Here is a 16,144-nt window from a genome sequence, read left to right as displayed (position 1 = left end):
ACAGCTAGTTCTAGGACAGCTGGGACTACATAGAGAGAGACTGTCTCACACAAATAATTGAGTAAGTAGATAAATCATAATAAAAATAAGTAAATAAAAACCTCAATAAAAATAAGTGAGTTTTGTCAATAACAAACACTAAAATAGAGTTGGGACTGGGGAACACACCTATAAACCCAGCTCTTGGAAGGTAGAGGCAAGAAGATCAAGAGTTCAAGTACTCCTTGGCTACATGGCTAGTTCTAGATCACCCTGGGCTATGATACTGTGTCTCAACCCTCCACCCCATGTAAGGTAAAACACAACAGCAACAGAACACTGAATGACTTTGGACTAACTGATTTAAAGTTCTAAACCCATCTTGTATAGCAAAACTGAAAGTACAACTAAAAATAATGAAATTAAAGAGAAAAACTAAAAGAAAAAACAGACAAAATTCAAATTACTTTGAAAAAATCTGATTTTATTTTCTTAATCAAAAAGAAGTATATCTGTGTTAAATTTAGAATATTTAGCTTTCCATTGATCTCTCCAATACTTGCCAGATAGACACTAACAGTGCTCAGAACTGTGAAAGTTAATACCCAATACCACATTTTCCAGTAAGTACCCCAAGGCATTGGTGATATTAATTTAAAAATAAAAGAATTTTAATTAGCATTGGAAATCTAAGCGACAATGGGTTTCAAGAGTTAAAAATCAGATCTTTTAAAAAACAGATTCTTTTTTTCATTTTTGAAGGACTCAAACCTAACACCTCCAATAGAATACAGTATGTCCCAGCTCCCAAATTATGAAATTCATTATTTCACCTCAGAATAGGAAAACTATAAAATGGAATTTCTAAATTATTACATATATAAATACATTTAACAGTCATGTTTGCTAGCAGAATTATGAAATAAAACAAAGTCTACATTCAAGGTATGAATGATAAAAAGTTCTTTCACTGTTTTATTTAAGAGTCCATCCTATTCTTCCTTGTTTTCTACCCTATATTTAAAACCATGGTCAAAGCCAAGAGTCGATCATTTTCTACACTTAATAGTCATTGGTACCAGTCCTATATACAGTAGGTGTCCTGCAATGGGCTCAGGACTCCCAAGACTGGGCTATTTGACAACATGATTTAGGAACGCTTAGGAATTCCAAAGTGACTTGAGTCACGCACCCAACACCGACCAGCCGGCAATGGCGGGCTGTTGTGTGTACTGAGCATGGCCAGCATGCAAACAGACTTCTCCTATTTTTTCAAATTGAGGTAAAACAGGCAAAAATACTTAATATCACAGAAGCTGCATAATTAACACTAACTTCTTTTTGCTGCTGATTTTACATAAACTAATTTTAAAGTTAACTAAAAAAAATTCTGATATTAAGCATACAAAAAGGAAAAAAGCTATTCTTTCAAATTCATCATTAGTAAAGACTATTTTGAAATGAAGGAAAATATTTCTCCCAGGATCATCATTTTGAATACTCTGTGATACAACTTTTCATTATTTCATTTTTCAATATTAGAAAGAACTCATACCTGGGTACTACCTGGTATTTTCTGAGATAACAAACAATACCAAGAGGACTCATAAATAGGATTTCCTGACAGGTCTGCAAACATATCCAAAACCATAAATCAGTCTTCCTCCAAGAACAAAAAAGATGGCTGGGAAGTAGCAGCCAGGACTGGCTTTTAGTACAGACACAAAGTTGACTCCTGGTAAACTTTTCTATTGGTTGTTGCCGCTAAAATTTTAGTGGCAGATCTCATGGAAAAAAACAAAAAGACTGGCAACAAGTCCTAATGTTAATATTAATATAACAATTATAACCTACTGCCAGTAATTATTTCTGTATATAGTTGTTTTAGTCAAGAAGCACCAGGACCCTAAAAGTACAACTTTCGAGAATGGTACTTGCATCATTACCTCATTGCTTCCAGAATAAACAACAGCATTGAGAGAACACCAGCCCGTAAGCAATTTTCTAACCGTAATTTGACTTGACAAAAGCATTTTGTTTAAAATGTTCCTTTTTCACTATTGATACAGTCTAGAAAATATACTCCCAGCCGATAGGTTGACATAAAGAATAAACGATCCCTAAACCTCATGGTAATAAAACACTAAGCTTGCTTTTTTCTATAGTATGGAAACAGTCCCACACAGACCAAAAGAAGAAAACCTACCAAGTCAAAGTATTGTAAATGAGGTTCATCTTGTGTATCCAGAAGCAGAAAACCTCAAAAGTCACAAGAGAAAGACTACCAATTTGTTCATCACACAAAAACCTACCCCAAACACCTTAGTTCTGAGCTCAAAATTTCCCTAAGATGTTACTAGGAGATGCTTTAGGGCATTTAAAAAGTGGCAGCAGTTAACTGCTGAAAGCTAACACTACAGAGGAAAGGCCCTCAAGGGCTCAGGGCTGCCCACCCATCCCTTACCACCCCCACCCAGAATATGTAAAACCTCCTGTGAAAGTTTTTTCTTAAGCTAATAAAGACATACCACCTATAGTGCTAAAACTAAAACTAGCAGCATTAGAGAAATAAAGCAAAAATAGGAAGCCTATAAGAATGATCTAAATGCCTACATAGAAAGAAACAAAGCAGCAGGGACCCTTTGCCCTCTGGTTATGTTTGTAGAGAACTGGTTGCATTAAACAACCAGACTTACCCACATTAACAAGAATTTAACAATGCTTCCCCAAGACAGAGAACAAAACTTGACCTTTCCTGTCAAAGGGGACAGAGAGGCCTCTTTCAGTCCTGGAGGTGAATGAGTTCAAAGATTGGCAATAAAGAAACTTTTTTTTTTTTTTTTTTTTTTGAAAAACAGAAAAGGAAAAAAGCATTTACAGGCGTGATGGAAACAAGCCTGGCATTTTATCGAACAGTCACACCAAGTTTCTCCAGCACACGGACACCCTTTTCTTGGTACTCTTGTCTGGTCATCCAAAAGTTGTCTTTGTCTTTCATGATGTCTGCTAGGACTGCGCCACCCAAGAACACCATGTGCTTTCTGCGGGGTGGGTCTTCAATTCGGATCTTAAATTTCTACAGGAGAAAGAGAACAAGAGATCATGTATGCATAGTGCTCTATTTCAGGAAGACTTCTGCATATGTACTCTTGAATCTCTCCACAATCTGCAATCCACACACACAACAGGTTCTGTTACCTCAGACACAGAAACATTCACTAATTCCCAAACGCATGATTAGGAGGCAAGAATCTTAATTCACACCTGTCACCCTGATTTGCAGTAACTTGCACAAACGATCACTATGCTAACAGCCCAAGAACCAGAAGCAAGATTGGAACAGGTTTTCCTTAGTTCCTGAGCAGTGTTCTTCAAGGTCTAACACCACCATAATTCTAGCTCAGTGCAACACAGTAAAACTGATTTTTCTGGTATTGGACTAGGTGAGAAATATGTTATAAGCTTCCGAAAAATGTGATTCATTGTACTTTCTGGGAAAACAAAAACGGACTTGGCCATAGTCCATAATCCTGGCCAACATTTAACTAAAGCTTGCTTCAAATTTGGCTCAAAATTGTGGTATTGGTCTTATTCTCACCCAGTGGAATTAACAGCTTCCCTCAATATACTGATTCAAGGTATGTAAGCCAAAGAACTTCCCTCTTCAAGTTGCTTTTGATCACGATGTTTTATCATACCACAGTAGCCCTTAGACAGGACTGAACTCAAGATTCATCCACACCTATGATGTGGACTACAGCTTAGCTCCACCCCAGACCTCCAGTTCCTTATATACAAAACTGACATTCTACTGTCTTAGATTCAAGTGAAATGTATTCAAAACAAGCAAGGCTGGATATGTTTGTTATAGATTACATTGATCCATTTTCTTCTTCTTCTCTCTCTCTCTCTCTTTTTTTTTTTTTTTTTGGTTTGTTTTCAAAACAGGATCTCACTATATAGCTCTGGCTGTCCTGGAACTCACTATGCAGACCAGGCTGGCCTCAAACTGCCTGTCTCCCAAGTGCTGAGATTAAAGGAGTGTACCACTACACCCACCCAGCTGCTACTGTCCATTTTCAATACAAGGTATATTTAAAGTTCATCAGCGTTACAGATAAGTGAATGAAAAAAAAAGGAAGGAAAGGGCATGACTGGTCCCTGGTTTCAGCACCAGAAGAATGAGAAAGAAAAATAAAAATGGAAGGACATGACTGCTCCTAGGTCTCCTCCTAGTGGAGGAGAAGGTTTATTGTACATAAAAGGGAGAGTACAGTAAGAGGCAGGGACATCTGGGAGAGTCCACAGTGGACATGATCCTGGGATGGGCCATGTGAGAAGAGAGGGGGAAGGCCAGACCAAGAGGTCAGAAGGGTAAAGGCTAGAAGAAAGGATTAGGTAACCAAAATACTGCACTATATAAAGAAGGGCAGCTGGGGGAAGGGCAGGCCAGCCCCTATGTTGAAGAAGTTTAGGGTAGGGGCAGGGCATGCCAGCCATACCCTGTAACAAGTAGGGACTGAAGGATGCTGAGAGAACCTGGCAGCAGGTCCATTCTGAGATGTTAACCAGGCATTTTAGCCAGTTTGTTCCAGGTTTGAGACCTAACAAGCAGGAGGGCTAGATCCCTCTCTTCCTTAGCTAGCACTGGGTACTTGCTTGTCTATATGTATCTCTATATATGACTAATCACCCTCAGAAAAAAAGGGGGCAGTCTCAAATTCCAAATTATTCATTAGATAAGGCTGTGTGTCCTAAACCAATGAGATGGGAAGTCTGGGAAGACAACAAGCTACAGCCTATGGGAGAAGAGAACAGGAGTGCCACCTACACGGTGGTGCACACCTGCAATCCCAGCACTCTGGGAAGCAGAGGGAGGCAGATCTCTGTGAGTTGGAGGCCAACCTGGTCTACGAAGTAAGTCCAGGAAACTTGGGGGAGGCGGGAAGAAGAGGTGAGAATGGACCTGTAGGATCCCTTATTACCAAAATCCTTTTACTCCTGTTGGCCATGTAGAGCTTTACTCCCATTCACAAAGCTTTACTACTAAACCGTTAACACTGTATAGAAGTGCAGCTGCTGACAAAGGAACCTGAACATTCTTGAGATGCTCTGACATTACCCACAGGACAAGCAGAATGAATCTTCAGGTCCAAGGTGCTTAGAGTCTGCAGTGTATCAAGCTCCAGCCTGAATATTATATGTGTGTAGCTGTATATGGGTATGTGTATGTGACTGCAGTACCCACAAAGAGTACTCAAAAGAGGGGGGTCTAATCCCCTATAGTTGTTAAAAGCCTGATAAGGGCATTGAGTTTTGGCTGCAAGTACTTTTGTCACCATGTACATGCCTGGCTCACTGCAGTCAGAAGAGGGTACTGGATCCCCTGGAACTTGAGTTACGGATGGTTGTGAGCTGAACCTGGCTCTTCCGCAAGAGCAGCAAGTGCTCTTAACCACTGAGCCATCTCTCCAGCCCTCTTCCTTCCATTTCATTTTATTATCCTCAGTGACTTTTTCTCTCCTCCTTTACATTCATTCACCTGGCAAAGTATCAACTCAGGTAATCAAGTCTGAACCTGCTTTCAAGCAGCTCAGCACACAGTACAGAAGTTCAATACCTTGCTTTAAATGTGGCACCAACCTCACCTGGGCCTTCATGCTATTTTAGGACATTTTCCCACTTTCCACTCACTCTCGAAGATGATTACTTTAGCCCAACTCCATTTTTAAGCCACTACCAGCTCTTTTCCCCCTCATCACTTCCTGTCTTACCCTTCTTGGATCCTTCTCCAACCCACAGGGCTTACGGATTCTTTTATGGCTGAGTCAGATCATATTGTTTTTCTGTTTGGAACCCTCAAGATCTTTCATCTTCACCATAACTGACCTGTCTGCTCGTTAGCTTTCTGACCTAATTTCTACCCTTTCTAGCTTACTCTGCTCCAGCCACACGGAGACATTTCTGCCAACGCATCTTTTTGCATTATTTCTGACTAGAAATGCTAACTTCCTAACTTGACACAGGTCTCTGATCCAAAGGCACTTCATGAGAGGCCTTTTCTGATCAGGCGTGAAGAGGGCACACGCCCTTACCAACAACAGCCATTTTCTTTCTCCGAGTCTTCCTTTCCTTTTCTCTACACTATTATTACCACCAGTAAGTTACTTAAACTCACAGCAGCAATTTTTATTGTTTAGCCATGTTTTGTTTCCATGGTCTAAATCAGTTTTGGCACAGTGTTAGATGTTTCCTGGGCTTAGGGTGTGGCTCAGTGCTAGTGTTTGCCTAGTATGTGTAACCTGGATCCAAACCCTAGCACTTCAAACCTGCAAAGGAAGGGGAAATCAGACTCCTCACCTCAAAAAAGTTTGTATAAATAAATGATCACCAGAGATAGATTTTAAATTCTCTATATAATTTAATGAAATGAGGCATGTGAGTGAAATACTGAGAAAGGCCAATAACATCAGTCCTCTGAAATGTGTAATCTTATCATCTAAAAAGCAGGTAACCCAAAGAATAAAGCCATTATTAAAGGACTCTTGGTTGCATCCATTCTCTAGACATCATATTACACAGTTCACAGATGGAAAAAGAACCACCAGCAATTACATTCTAGTACATGGCAACAATTACCAATAAAATCTATTTAAAGAGCTGTGATAATTCTGGAAACACAAACACGCCTGAGGAGTTAAGGCATACAACAAAGTATATCTTAACTTTAATTCCAGTGCTCAGGGAGGCAGAGGCAGGCTGTGAGTTCAAGGCCAGCCTGGTCTACGAAGGGAGTCCAGTACAGTGAAAGCTACACAGAGAAACCCTGTCTAGAAAAACCTAAACAACCAACCAAACCAAACAAAACAAAGACAAACAACAAGTAGACATGAAAAATAGTCTAAAACCAGAATTCTGAAAGACTGTAAGTAAGGCTGATTACATATTCAAAAAGTTAAAACCAAAGCCAAGTTTGATGGTGTACATCTGTAATCCTAACACTTAGTAGGCAGAGGCACGTGGTTCTCTTTAAGTTCAAGGCCAGTATGGTCAACATAGTAAGGCAGCCAGGACTACATAGTATGAGTTTGTTTCCAGAAAGATAAAAGGGGAGGGGGTCAGGCAGACAAAAAGACCAAAGTAAAAAGCCCCCAAAGCAGGACATTCCCCTTCCCCTCTCTCCACAGCAGAGCAGGTTCTCCTCATGCACTTGCACACAGTGTGCGAGCCCAGGCTGCTCACTATAGATCATCAAGGGCACTGGACTCAGTGACCTGCATTCTTCCAATAGAGCAGTAACCTAGTAGGAGCACTACCCCAGGACAATTTCCATTGAGCTCTGCAAGTCTTCAAGAGCCTAACTGCACAGACATCTGCTTCAAGACTTCTTGCTCCCTCTAGTGGTTGTCAAGATCCATACGCTACTTTATAGGGTTTTAAAACAGTAATTAGATACTTACAGAAAGTTTTTCCACATCTCCTTTTAGAACTCGTTCTAAGTAAAGCTGTTTAAGCTCTCGTTCCAACCTTGATGGCAGGCCAGGATACATGGTAGAGCCTCCAGAAAGCACAATGTGCTTGTAAAATTCAGATCTAGGAAGACACAGTGAATATTTGCATGAAAACGGTACCTTATTTTTAATTATTTATTTTTTATTTTTGGGCTAGGGCTGTAGCTCAGCAGAACATTTGCCTGGCAGGCATGAAGCCCTGGGTTCTAACCCAGTACTACATATGCCAGGTACACTATGAAGTGGAGGGAGAAGGATCGAAAAGCGTAAGTCTCTGCTGGATGAGACTGTCACAAATGACAGCAGCAACAAATAAGATGTGTCAATACCCTGCTGACATAAGGGAGTGGAAGGACATAAAAGCTAAACACTCCAATCATCAAGAAATGTAAATCAAATGGCAATGAGTGATCTTTGTACACCTGTTAGAACAAAAAAGGGCAGATGTACAGAAAGGGAAGCCTTGTACACTGACAGATAAATTAAAAAAATCACAGCCTCCAACCCACCCAGGGTCATATAATTGAATGTGGGGGTAGTGAAATACTTGACAACAGTAAAAGGTTCCCTAACATGCAACAGCTAAAGCCTAATTCAAAAGCAAATGTGCAATCAATCTAAGGTTGGTGGTGGCAGTTTCCTCACCCACATTTCCTCATGCAACTTCACTGTGGTCTGTGTTCTGAACTCATTGTCTACCTTGCAATGCAAATGTAGCCATGCCATGCAGCATTTGGCCTCAAATTTGAGACCATGGTATGTTAGAAAACTGGGCATTTTTATTGCACATACAGCTTTCTCTTACAAAAACATTACAGAAAGTAAATACGATATTTTTTCTACCATCACTTCTTGGCATACTAAATATGACATCAGTATATGTTTTAATTATATTGGACTAGAATGCTTGATTTAAAAAACTGATGTTATGCCAGGCTGTGGTGGGACATACCTTTAATCCCAGCACTTGGGAGGCAGAGGCAGGTAGACATAAGTTCAAGACCAGCCTGGTCTATAGAGAAAGTGCCAGGACATCCAAGGCTACACAGAGAAACCCTGTCTTGAAAAACAAAATCAAAAACTTGAATTTCTAACTTTTGAGTTCCATTAAAAAAATCATTAAGTGAATTCTGACTTGAGATTAGCTCAGATTCTCTAATAATTTCTGAAATGGCATTAAACATACTTTTGCCATTTTGTTCTTTTTTTTTTTTTTGTAGTACTGAGAACTGAAGCTAATGTCTCACATACACTAGAGAAGTATTCTTCCTGAGATATATTCTCAGCTTTGCTGTGTTAATGAGTCAAAATCTCACTATGTAGCCTTAGTTGGCTTGAAACTTACTATGTATGGCATGCTCAAACTTGAGATTTGCCTGCCTCCATCTCTAAAGTGCTGTGATTAAAGACATCTGCCATCATATATATCTAATAAATCATTTCTATATATATTATATATATGTATGTGTATATGTATGTATATATATATATATATATAGAGAGAGAGAGAGAGAGAGAGACATTTACCCCGTATGTTCTATTACTCTAGAGATCCCCAATAGTGGGAGTATCATAAGTAAAAAGTTTAAGGAGCCCTGATATAAATTATAATAACCATGACAGAAAGCAGTATAGAAACTCTCCCCAAAACTAAAGATTGACTTATCAAATGATGCATCAATCCAAAGACTAAAAGCCAGAATGCTAAAGAGATACCTGCACTCCTGCATCACTGCAATTTTATTCACAAGGGAGGGAGGGAGGAAAACTAGCTAACTAAATTTAAAGGTCTGATGAGATGGTTCAGCGGGGAAAGGCATCTCTTGGCATGCCCAATGGCCTGAGGTTGATTCCCTGGGACACAAATAGTAGGAGGAAAAAAACAGCTCCCAAAAGTTATCCTGTCTTCCATGTGTGCCATGGCACCCTCACCCACCAAACTACATGCACATCAAACAAACAAACTAACTAATAAAATGTAATAGAATTAAAACACATGCACTGCTATGAATCAAAACCAGGGTTTCATGTTTGACAGTCAAGTACTCTAACTAAATTTTATCTCTATCCAAAAAGTAGATACATGTTAAGGGGAAAAATAATTCACACCTTTAATCCCAGCACTCAAAGGCAGATGCAGGCAGATCTCTGTAAGTTTGAGGCCAGCCTGGTCTATAGAGCAAATTTCAGGACCACCAGGGCTATACAGAGAAACCCTGCCTCAAAAACAAAACCACCCCCCCAAAAAAAAGCAAAAAAGATTATATTCTTACTATTTTAAACCATGTCTAGGTGTGTGTGTCTGCATGTCAGTATGTGTGCATGAATGTCAGTGCCCACAGAGGCTGGAGCTGTGAGTTACAGAGAGCTGTGAGCCATTTGACATAGGTGTTAAGAACTGAAGTCAGGTCCACTGGAAGAACAGCAACTGCTGAGCATCTATATGGCCCATGTACTTCTTACAAATGACTTGGAAACGCTGTCTACTATACCTGGTATCGATGTCAGCTGCCTGGATTGTGTTAAAAAGCAATTCAGCAACACCAACCCCCTCAACATTGATCAAGTGAGGCTGAAATAAAGCTTCTGGTGCTTCAAATCGTTCTCCTCCAACTTTAATAATGCGGCCGTCTGGAAGCTAGAAACAAAATAGCCAGGTGCGAGTAAGCAAGACAACTTCCCAGGATTCTCTGTAACTGATTCTTTTAAATGCATCTTTCTGTCATCAAAATTATTAAAAGCAATAACCTTTCCCAAATGTTTTCTTGGGTGAAACAAAATAACTCAAATGATGTTCTCATTAACATCATACTGTTTTGTTTTTTTAAAAAATGGCACACAATGCTCTTAAGAAGAGGCAGCATCTCTACAAGGCAGAAAACAAACTGACCTTGCAAAACCTACCCTCTGATCTACACAGGGCACACACACGTTCTCTCTTAAAAACAGCCAACCAGCCATCAGCAGCAGCAGCAGTAGGACAAGACGTAGAAGCGGCAAGGCCAACACTCTTGGAGGCTGAGGCAAGAGGATCATGAATTCAAGGCTGGCTTGGGCTGTTTCATATTGAAACCTTATCTCAAAAAAATTTTTTTAGGGAACATTGATTTAGAATAATTTTTATGTTACTATGTCTTTAAAAACTTTATCTAACTGGTAAGCATAACTTTAACACAAGCCAGTAAGATCTGGACAGTTTAACGTTTTCTCATGACCTACACAGAAAACCCTAACTTGCTTAAAATCTATTGTATGTGGTTTGTTCTCCTGCATCTGGTTCCCAAGTGCTAGGATTACAATATGCCAGAATACCTGGCCAATTAATGTTTGTATTTAACTGAGAGATGTCAAGTGGAAATTTCCTCACATCAATTTATAATTAATGGGACTGACATAAGTAACAAGCGTTCTTATGTATGTTGGCATTTAATTTCACATAACAATGCTTAAAATTTAAACAATAAAATTTACAAAGCACATTCCTAAAAACAGTGATTCTATGTGTGCTGAAATTATTCATGGCTATGTAAAAGAAAACTGCATCAGAACTACCTTTTTATATTGTACTGAGCCCCCTCCTTCTTCCCAAGACACAGGAGCTCACTATGTCACGTGGGCTGGTCCTGAACTCCTGAACTCTAGCAATCTTCCTTCCTCAGCCTCCTTACTAGCTAGGACTACAGGTACTCCCTAATGTACCCAGCTGTACTGAGTTTCTTCTATCTTATTCTAGCCTACATTTGCCCACACTTGTTCCTCTCCACTTATTCATTAGTTTGTTTCACTTGAATATATTTTTGAAAGCTATCTCCAACTGTTTAAGGAAAGGGAGAAGAAATAAGAGTATTCTGTTTTTACTTCCCCCCACCCCCAAGTCAGGATCTCACACGGAGCTATGATGGACCATGTGCCGGAGCTATGATGGACCATGTGCCACTATCTTTCTGCCTCTACCATCCAAGTGCTGAGACTACAGGTGGGTACCACCCTGCCTGGCTGTTACTGGGAGAATTTGAGGTTAAACGATAGATACAGATGGGCCTCAAACTCAGTGACGTTTCTGCCCCATATGGAATTTACTGAAGTTATAAAAGGGCACCACTACATCTGGCCTTTTGGTTTTTAGGGGATGTTGGAGGAGGTAAAAATGGGGTTAGGATGGTCCAGGCTGACCTTAAACTAATTCAATGGTTACTCCCGTCTCAGCCACCAACCAACATAAATAATGTCTTAACGTTGTTAGTTCTCTGTTGGGGGTGTTCTGATGCTTTATTTGGATGCTGGTTACTGGCCCTCAAGATCTGGTTACTCTCTGATAACACCTACCCTTGTTGTGTAAACCTGCCTAAGACATTATCCCTGATTGGTTGATTAAATGGCATATACCTAGGCAGGGCAAAATGAGGCAGGCGTGGCTAAGGTCCTTGGGCTTTGGTTCAAGACAATCAATGAATACAGACACACAGGAAGAGAGGAGGCAAGAGGACGCAACAATGGGTTAGCATGGAGAAGGAACCAAGTGGACTAGGAGGAAGGACTCCAAGGATGGCATGAATGGAAAAAACACCAAGATGAAAAATATAAGCAAGTAGATTGGGATTATGGATGGAAGGTAGACCAGATGAGGATGATTAAGGCAGATGGCATTGGATAGGGACTGGGATATGATGATGAGGTTATTGAGAGAGCGTAAGTGGAAATATCTGCCCAGCGCACGGTAAACAGGCAATTATAAAATCTAACAGGTGTCTGTGTCTTATTATTTGTGATAGCGGGTTAAATTATACTGCCACAATAATTATAGGGCTAATAATAAACACTATATAGCCCAACACTCATTTTTATTTACAACAATAGTTCTCCCATGGTTTATTTTATGCAATTTCCTTCTAAACAATTAAGATTGAAAATTGGGTCAGAAACCACCAGGACAAACCTAACGGTTATTAGAAGTTATAAAGTAGGTTTTATTGTATGCTTAGGATGGTATCTTTTATTGGAGGGTGCGGTTAAGGCAGGGGGTCTCTCTAGTCCTGGCTGTCCTGGGACTTACTATGTAGACTAGGAGATCCTCCTGCCTCTGCCCCCCACTCCAAGTACTGGAATTAAAGTTATGTGCTAGCACAGCTGGCCTCTAACAATATTTTCTTCTCTCTTGTGTCTTTTGAGATAGGGTCTCATTATGTACCCTTGGCTGGCCTAGAACTCATGAAAACCAGCACACCCAGCTCTTTTGGCTTATTTTGGAGGCCTTATCAGATTGGTCTCATTACTTATGTGGTACTCTTGCCTCAGAATTCCGAGTGCTGAGATTATAGCATGTGCCACCATGCCCAGCCAAACAAGTGTTCTAAAACCCTGTGACTGATATTGGCACTATTCACAAATGTGTGCAACATAATGGATTTCAAAGTAAATCTGAAATCAGCCTGGGTTCCAACCCAGCTACAGTGAGGCCCTGTCTAAGAAAAATCAAAGCAAAAACATTTCCCAAGATGCATTTCTTAGATTAGACCAATAACACGCTACAAAATCTCGAGGTCCATTCAAAAGTTCAGGATTGTAATCCTAGCATTTGGGGGGCAGAGGCAAGAAGATCCTGTCTTAGAATAATCCATCAGTCTGAGAAACAAGTACACAAAATTTTCACAAATGCCTATACACTGGCATATCAAAGGACCTAGAAGTCATGCAGCAAAGAGATATTAATTATCTCCATAATTTGACAATTATAATTGTGTTCTATTTTTTAACTCTTAAGTATCATCCCAGAGAAAAAACACTGTACAAAACACATTGAGAAATGATATCCCAATGATGCTATAATCTCAAATACTACTTCCATTTCTAATTACATTCTAATTTAATTCTTGCTTTGATTCAAACCAAAAATACTCATGCCAGGGCCTAAGCTAGTGAACACACAAAAGACCTCAGTAGAATGTCCAGCACATTATAAAGTGTGTGTGGAGTGGAGGGATGCAAACAGAACCAAACAAACCAAACCTCTAGAAGTTCTTCAGTGACGTTAATGAACACAGATGGCCCTTTTCAACCCACAGTTTATTTTACACAGGATACTTACTGTATAGGACTCCACTAACACTGTGGTCTCTAAGGCCAGCTTCTGCTCTTGCTCAATATTGTAACCCACATAACAAAGTTTTTCTTTAATCATGCGAACTGTCTCAAAATCAGCAGAGTGGTTGAAGGCATATCCTCGCAATAGCAGCAGCTGGTATTTTTAAAAAAAAAAAAAGGTAGTAAATTAATAATCTATGCCACTGAGTTCTACTGTACAAAAGTTAAACCCTTGTTGGCTGCCAATATGGCTTGGCAGGTAAAAAGCCCTTGCCATCCATTCCTGACACCCTGAACTCAATTCTTAGAACCCATAACAAGGCCAATAATGGTACATGGGGGTGATGCTGGAAACCTTGTACAATGATTTTTAATTTTATTTTATTGTTTTAAACAGTGTGCATTGTGCATCTGTGTGTGGGTATATACATGCAAGAAATGGTCCCTGAAGGTCCAGAGGAAGGCATTAGATTCCACTGAGCTAGACTTACAGGCAGTAGAGAGCTGGCCAAGACAGCAACAAGCTGTTTCTCTGTAAGAGCAGTGTGTGTGCCTGATTGCTAAGCCCACTTTCTAGCCCCTTGTTTCAGACACAGATTTTTGTCTAAGTCAGTAAGTAAACTAAAAAAAAAACTAGTTTTTATAATATTTTTCTTTTACTTACCTTGATAAGGTACCTGGTAATATCCCTCCCAGCAATATCCAGCCTCCTTGTAAGGTGAGGGAGAGAAAAGCCTTCATACACTGGGCAAATGTGAGTCACCCCGTCTCCAGAGTCCACTACAACACCAGTCAGTAACCCTGCACAAATACCAGAAGTTCTTGAGAATCAGCTCAGAAAAACCAAAGCCAGCAGGTTTCAAATGTTGTAGACGCCACCCCCCAAAATCAAGCAGCTAGTGATGCTCAGAACCAGCACTTCTTTTCTTTTTCTTTCTTTTTTCTCTCTCTCTTTCTTATTTATTCAGGATTCTGCTGCATGTATGCCTAAATGCCAGAAGAGGGCACCAGATATCATCATATGATGATTATGAGCTATCACATGGTTTCTGGGAACTGAACTCAGGACCTTTGGAAAAAAAGCCAATACTCTTAACCTCTAAGCCATCCCTCCAGCCCTAAGACAGAATTTCCTTATGTAGCTCTGGCTTCCTGGAACTTGCTATGTAGGCCAGGCTGACCATGAACTCAAGAGAGATCCTCCTGCCTCTGCCTCTGAGTGTTGGAACTAAAAGCATGTGCCCATGCCCAACTTTAGCACTTCATTTGTAATCAAAGACATAAGTGTCTATTCCTTGGTTTTCTCTCTTTCTTTCTTTCTTAAAAATAATTTATTTAATTTTATTTTATGTGTGAAGGTGTCAGATCCCTTAGAATTGGTGGTACAGACAGTTGTGAGATGCCATGTGGGTGCTGGGAATTGAACCCAGGCCCTTTTGAAGAGCAGACAGTACTTTTAACTACTAAGCCATCTCTCCAGCTCCCTGGTTTCCTTTCTTTACACTCTTATTTGTGTAGGGCTGTACATGTGAAGGCAAGTGGCACATGCATGCCATAGCACATGTAAGGTCAGAGGACAATTTATGGTGTGTGGGGGTGGTGGGGGTTGGTTCTCTCCTTCCACCATATAGAGTCAAGGAACTAAACTCAGGTTGTTGGGTTGGTGGTAAGGGCCATTACCCACAGTCACTCTGCCCTGGGGTTTCTAGTTCAATCATGTGCTTCTTTAAGAGCCTGGGAAGAAAGACCCTGCTACAGTTTCCTTTTTTACCTAATCACCAAATTCCCTTAAAGTGAAATTTTCTAAAGTATAATGAACAACTTATGGAAACAACTGTGAAAAGTGACTATGACACAGTCACAAGATGGTAAATGAATCTGCTAAAATCATCTGGTTAGGCCTGGTAGCACAAAACTGAAACACAGCTTATAGGAGGCCTGTGATCAAAAGACCAAAAATTCTAGGTTACGTATCTTTTTTTTTTTTAATTAAAGTTTTTAAAATAAGATTTATTTATTATGTTTATAGTATTCTGCCTACATGTGTGCCTGCAAGCCAGAAGAAGGCACCAGATTTCATTATAGATGATTGTGAGCCACCATGTGGTTGCTGGGAATTGAACTCAGGATCTCTGGAAGAACAGCTGGTGTTCTTAACCTCTGAGCCATCTCTCCAGCCCTAGGTCACATATCTTAAAAACCTAAAAGCAAGCTCACCAACTGAGACCTATCCACCCTACCCCCACCCCATTTACAGGATGACTAGAGTTCTCTGGCAACTAGAGCTATAGTTAAACACCACCCCAAAACAAAAGAAAAATACATCAACAACAAAAGCCTGTAATCATAAGGAAATGTGTAAGCCTAGTATGTGTAGGGCCTGGGTGGGATACCCAACCAAAACCCTATAAGCAACAGCAACAATAACAACAACAAGCCACTGTGTTTCCTCTTTGTCACCAAAAAGACTCATTTATTTTTGTTATTGAGGCCAAGTCTCATCCTAACCAAGAAATCATAACCACAGTGCCTTCAGCAGCCTGAGCAATGGAGTTACATACTGCAATCACAGG

At 40.1% G+C, this 16,144-nt stretch overlaps 1 protein-coding gene across 3 annotated transcripts in view; it reads right to left on the bottom strand.

Annotated features, from left to right (window-relative positions):
• Nucleotides 1-442: 442 nt before the first annotated feature.
• Nucleotides 443-16,144, bottom strand: part of Actr2 (actin related protein 2) — a 41,781-nt gene continuing 26,079 nt past the window's right edge. For all 3 annotated transcript variants that reach the window (XM_021627235.2, XM_021627236.2, XM_060365202.1), the window contains 5 exons: nt 14,236-14,372; nt 13,576-13,725; nt 9,983-10,128; nt 7,440-7,572; nt 443-3,055 (listed from right to left, as the gene is read on the bottom strand). In XM_021627235.2, coding sequence (XP_021482910.1) covers nt 2,885-3,055; nt 7,440-7,572; nt 9,983-10,128; nt 13,576-13,725; nt 14,236-14,372 — 737 coding nt within the window. In that variant the 3' untranslated portion in view covers nt 443-2,884. The remainder of the gene's footprint in view (nt 3,056-7,439; nt 7,573-9,982; nt 10,129-13,575; nt 13,726-14,235; nt 14,373-16,144) is intronic.

Source organism: Meriones unguiculatus, chromosome 12, assembly GCF_030254825.1.
Source record: "Meriones unguiculatus strain TT.TT164.6M chromosome 12, Bangor_MerUng_6.1, whole genome shotgun sequence".
Classification (NCBI taxonomy): domain Eukaryota; kingdom Metazoa; phylum Chordata; class Mammalia; order Rodentia; family Muridae; genus Meriones; species Meriones unguiculatus.
Note: the sequence above shows the minus strand (reverse complement) of the source record. Positions and strands in the feature narration are given on the sequence as shown.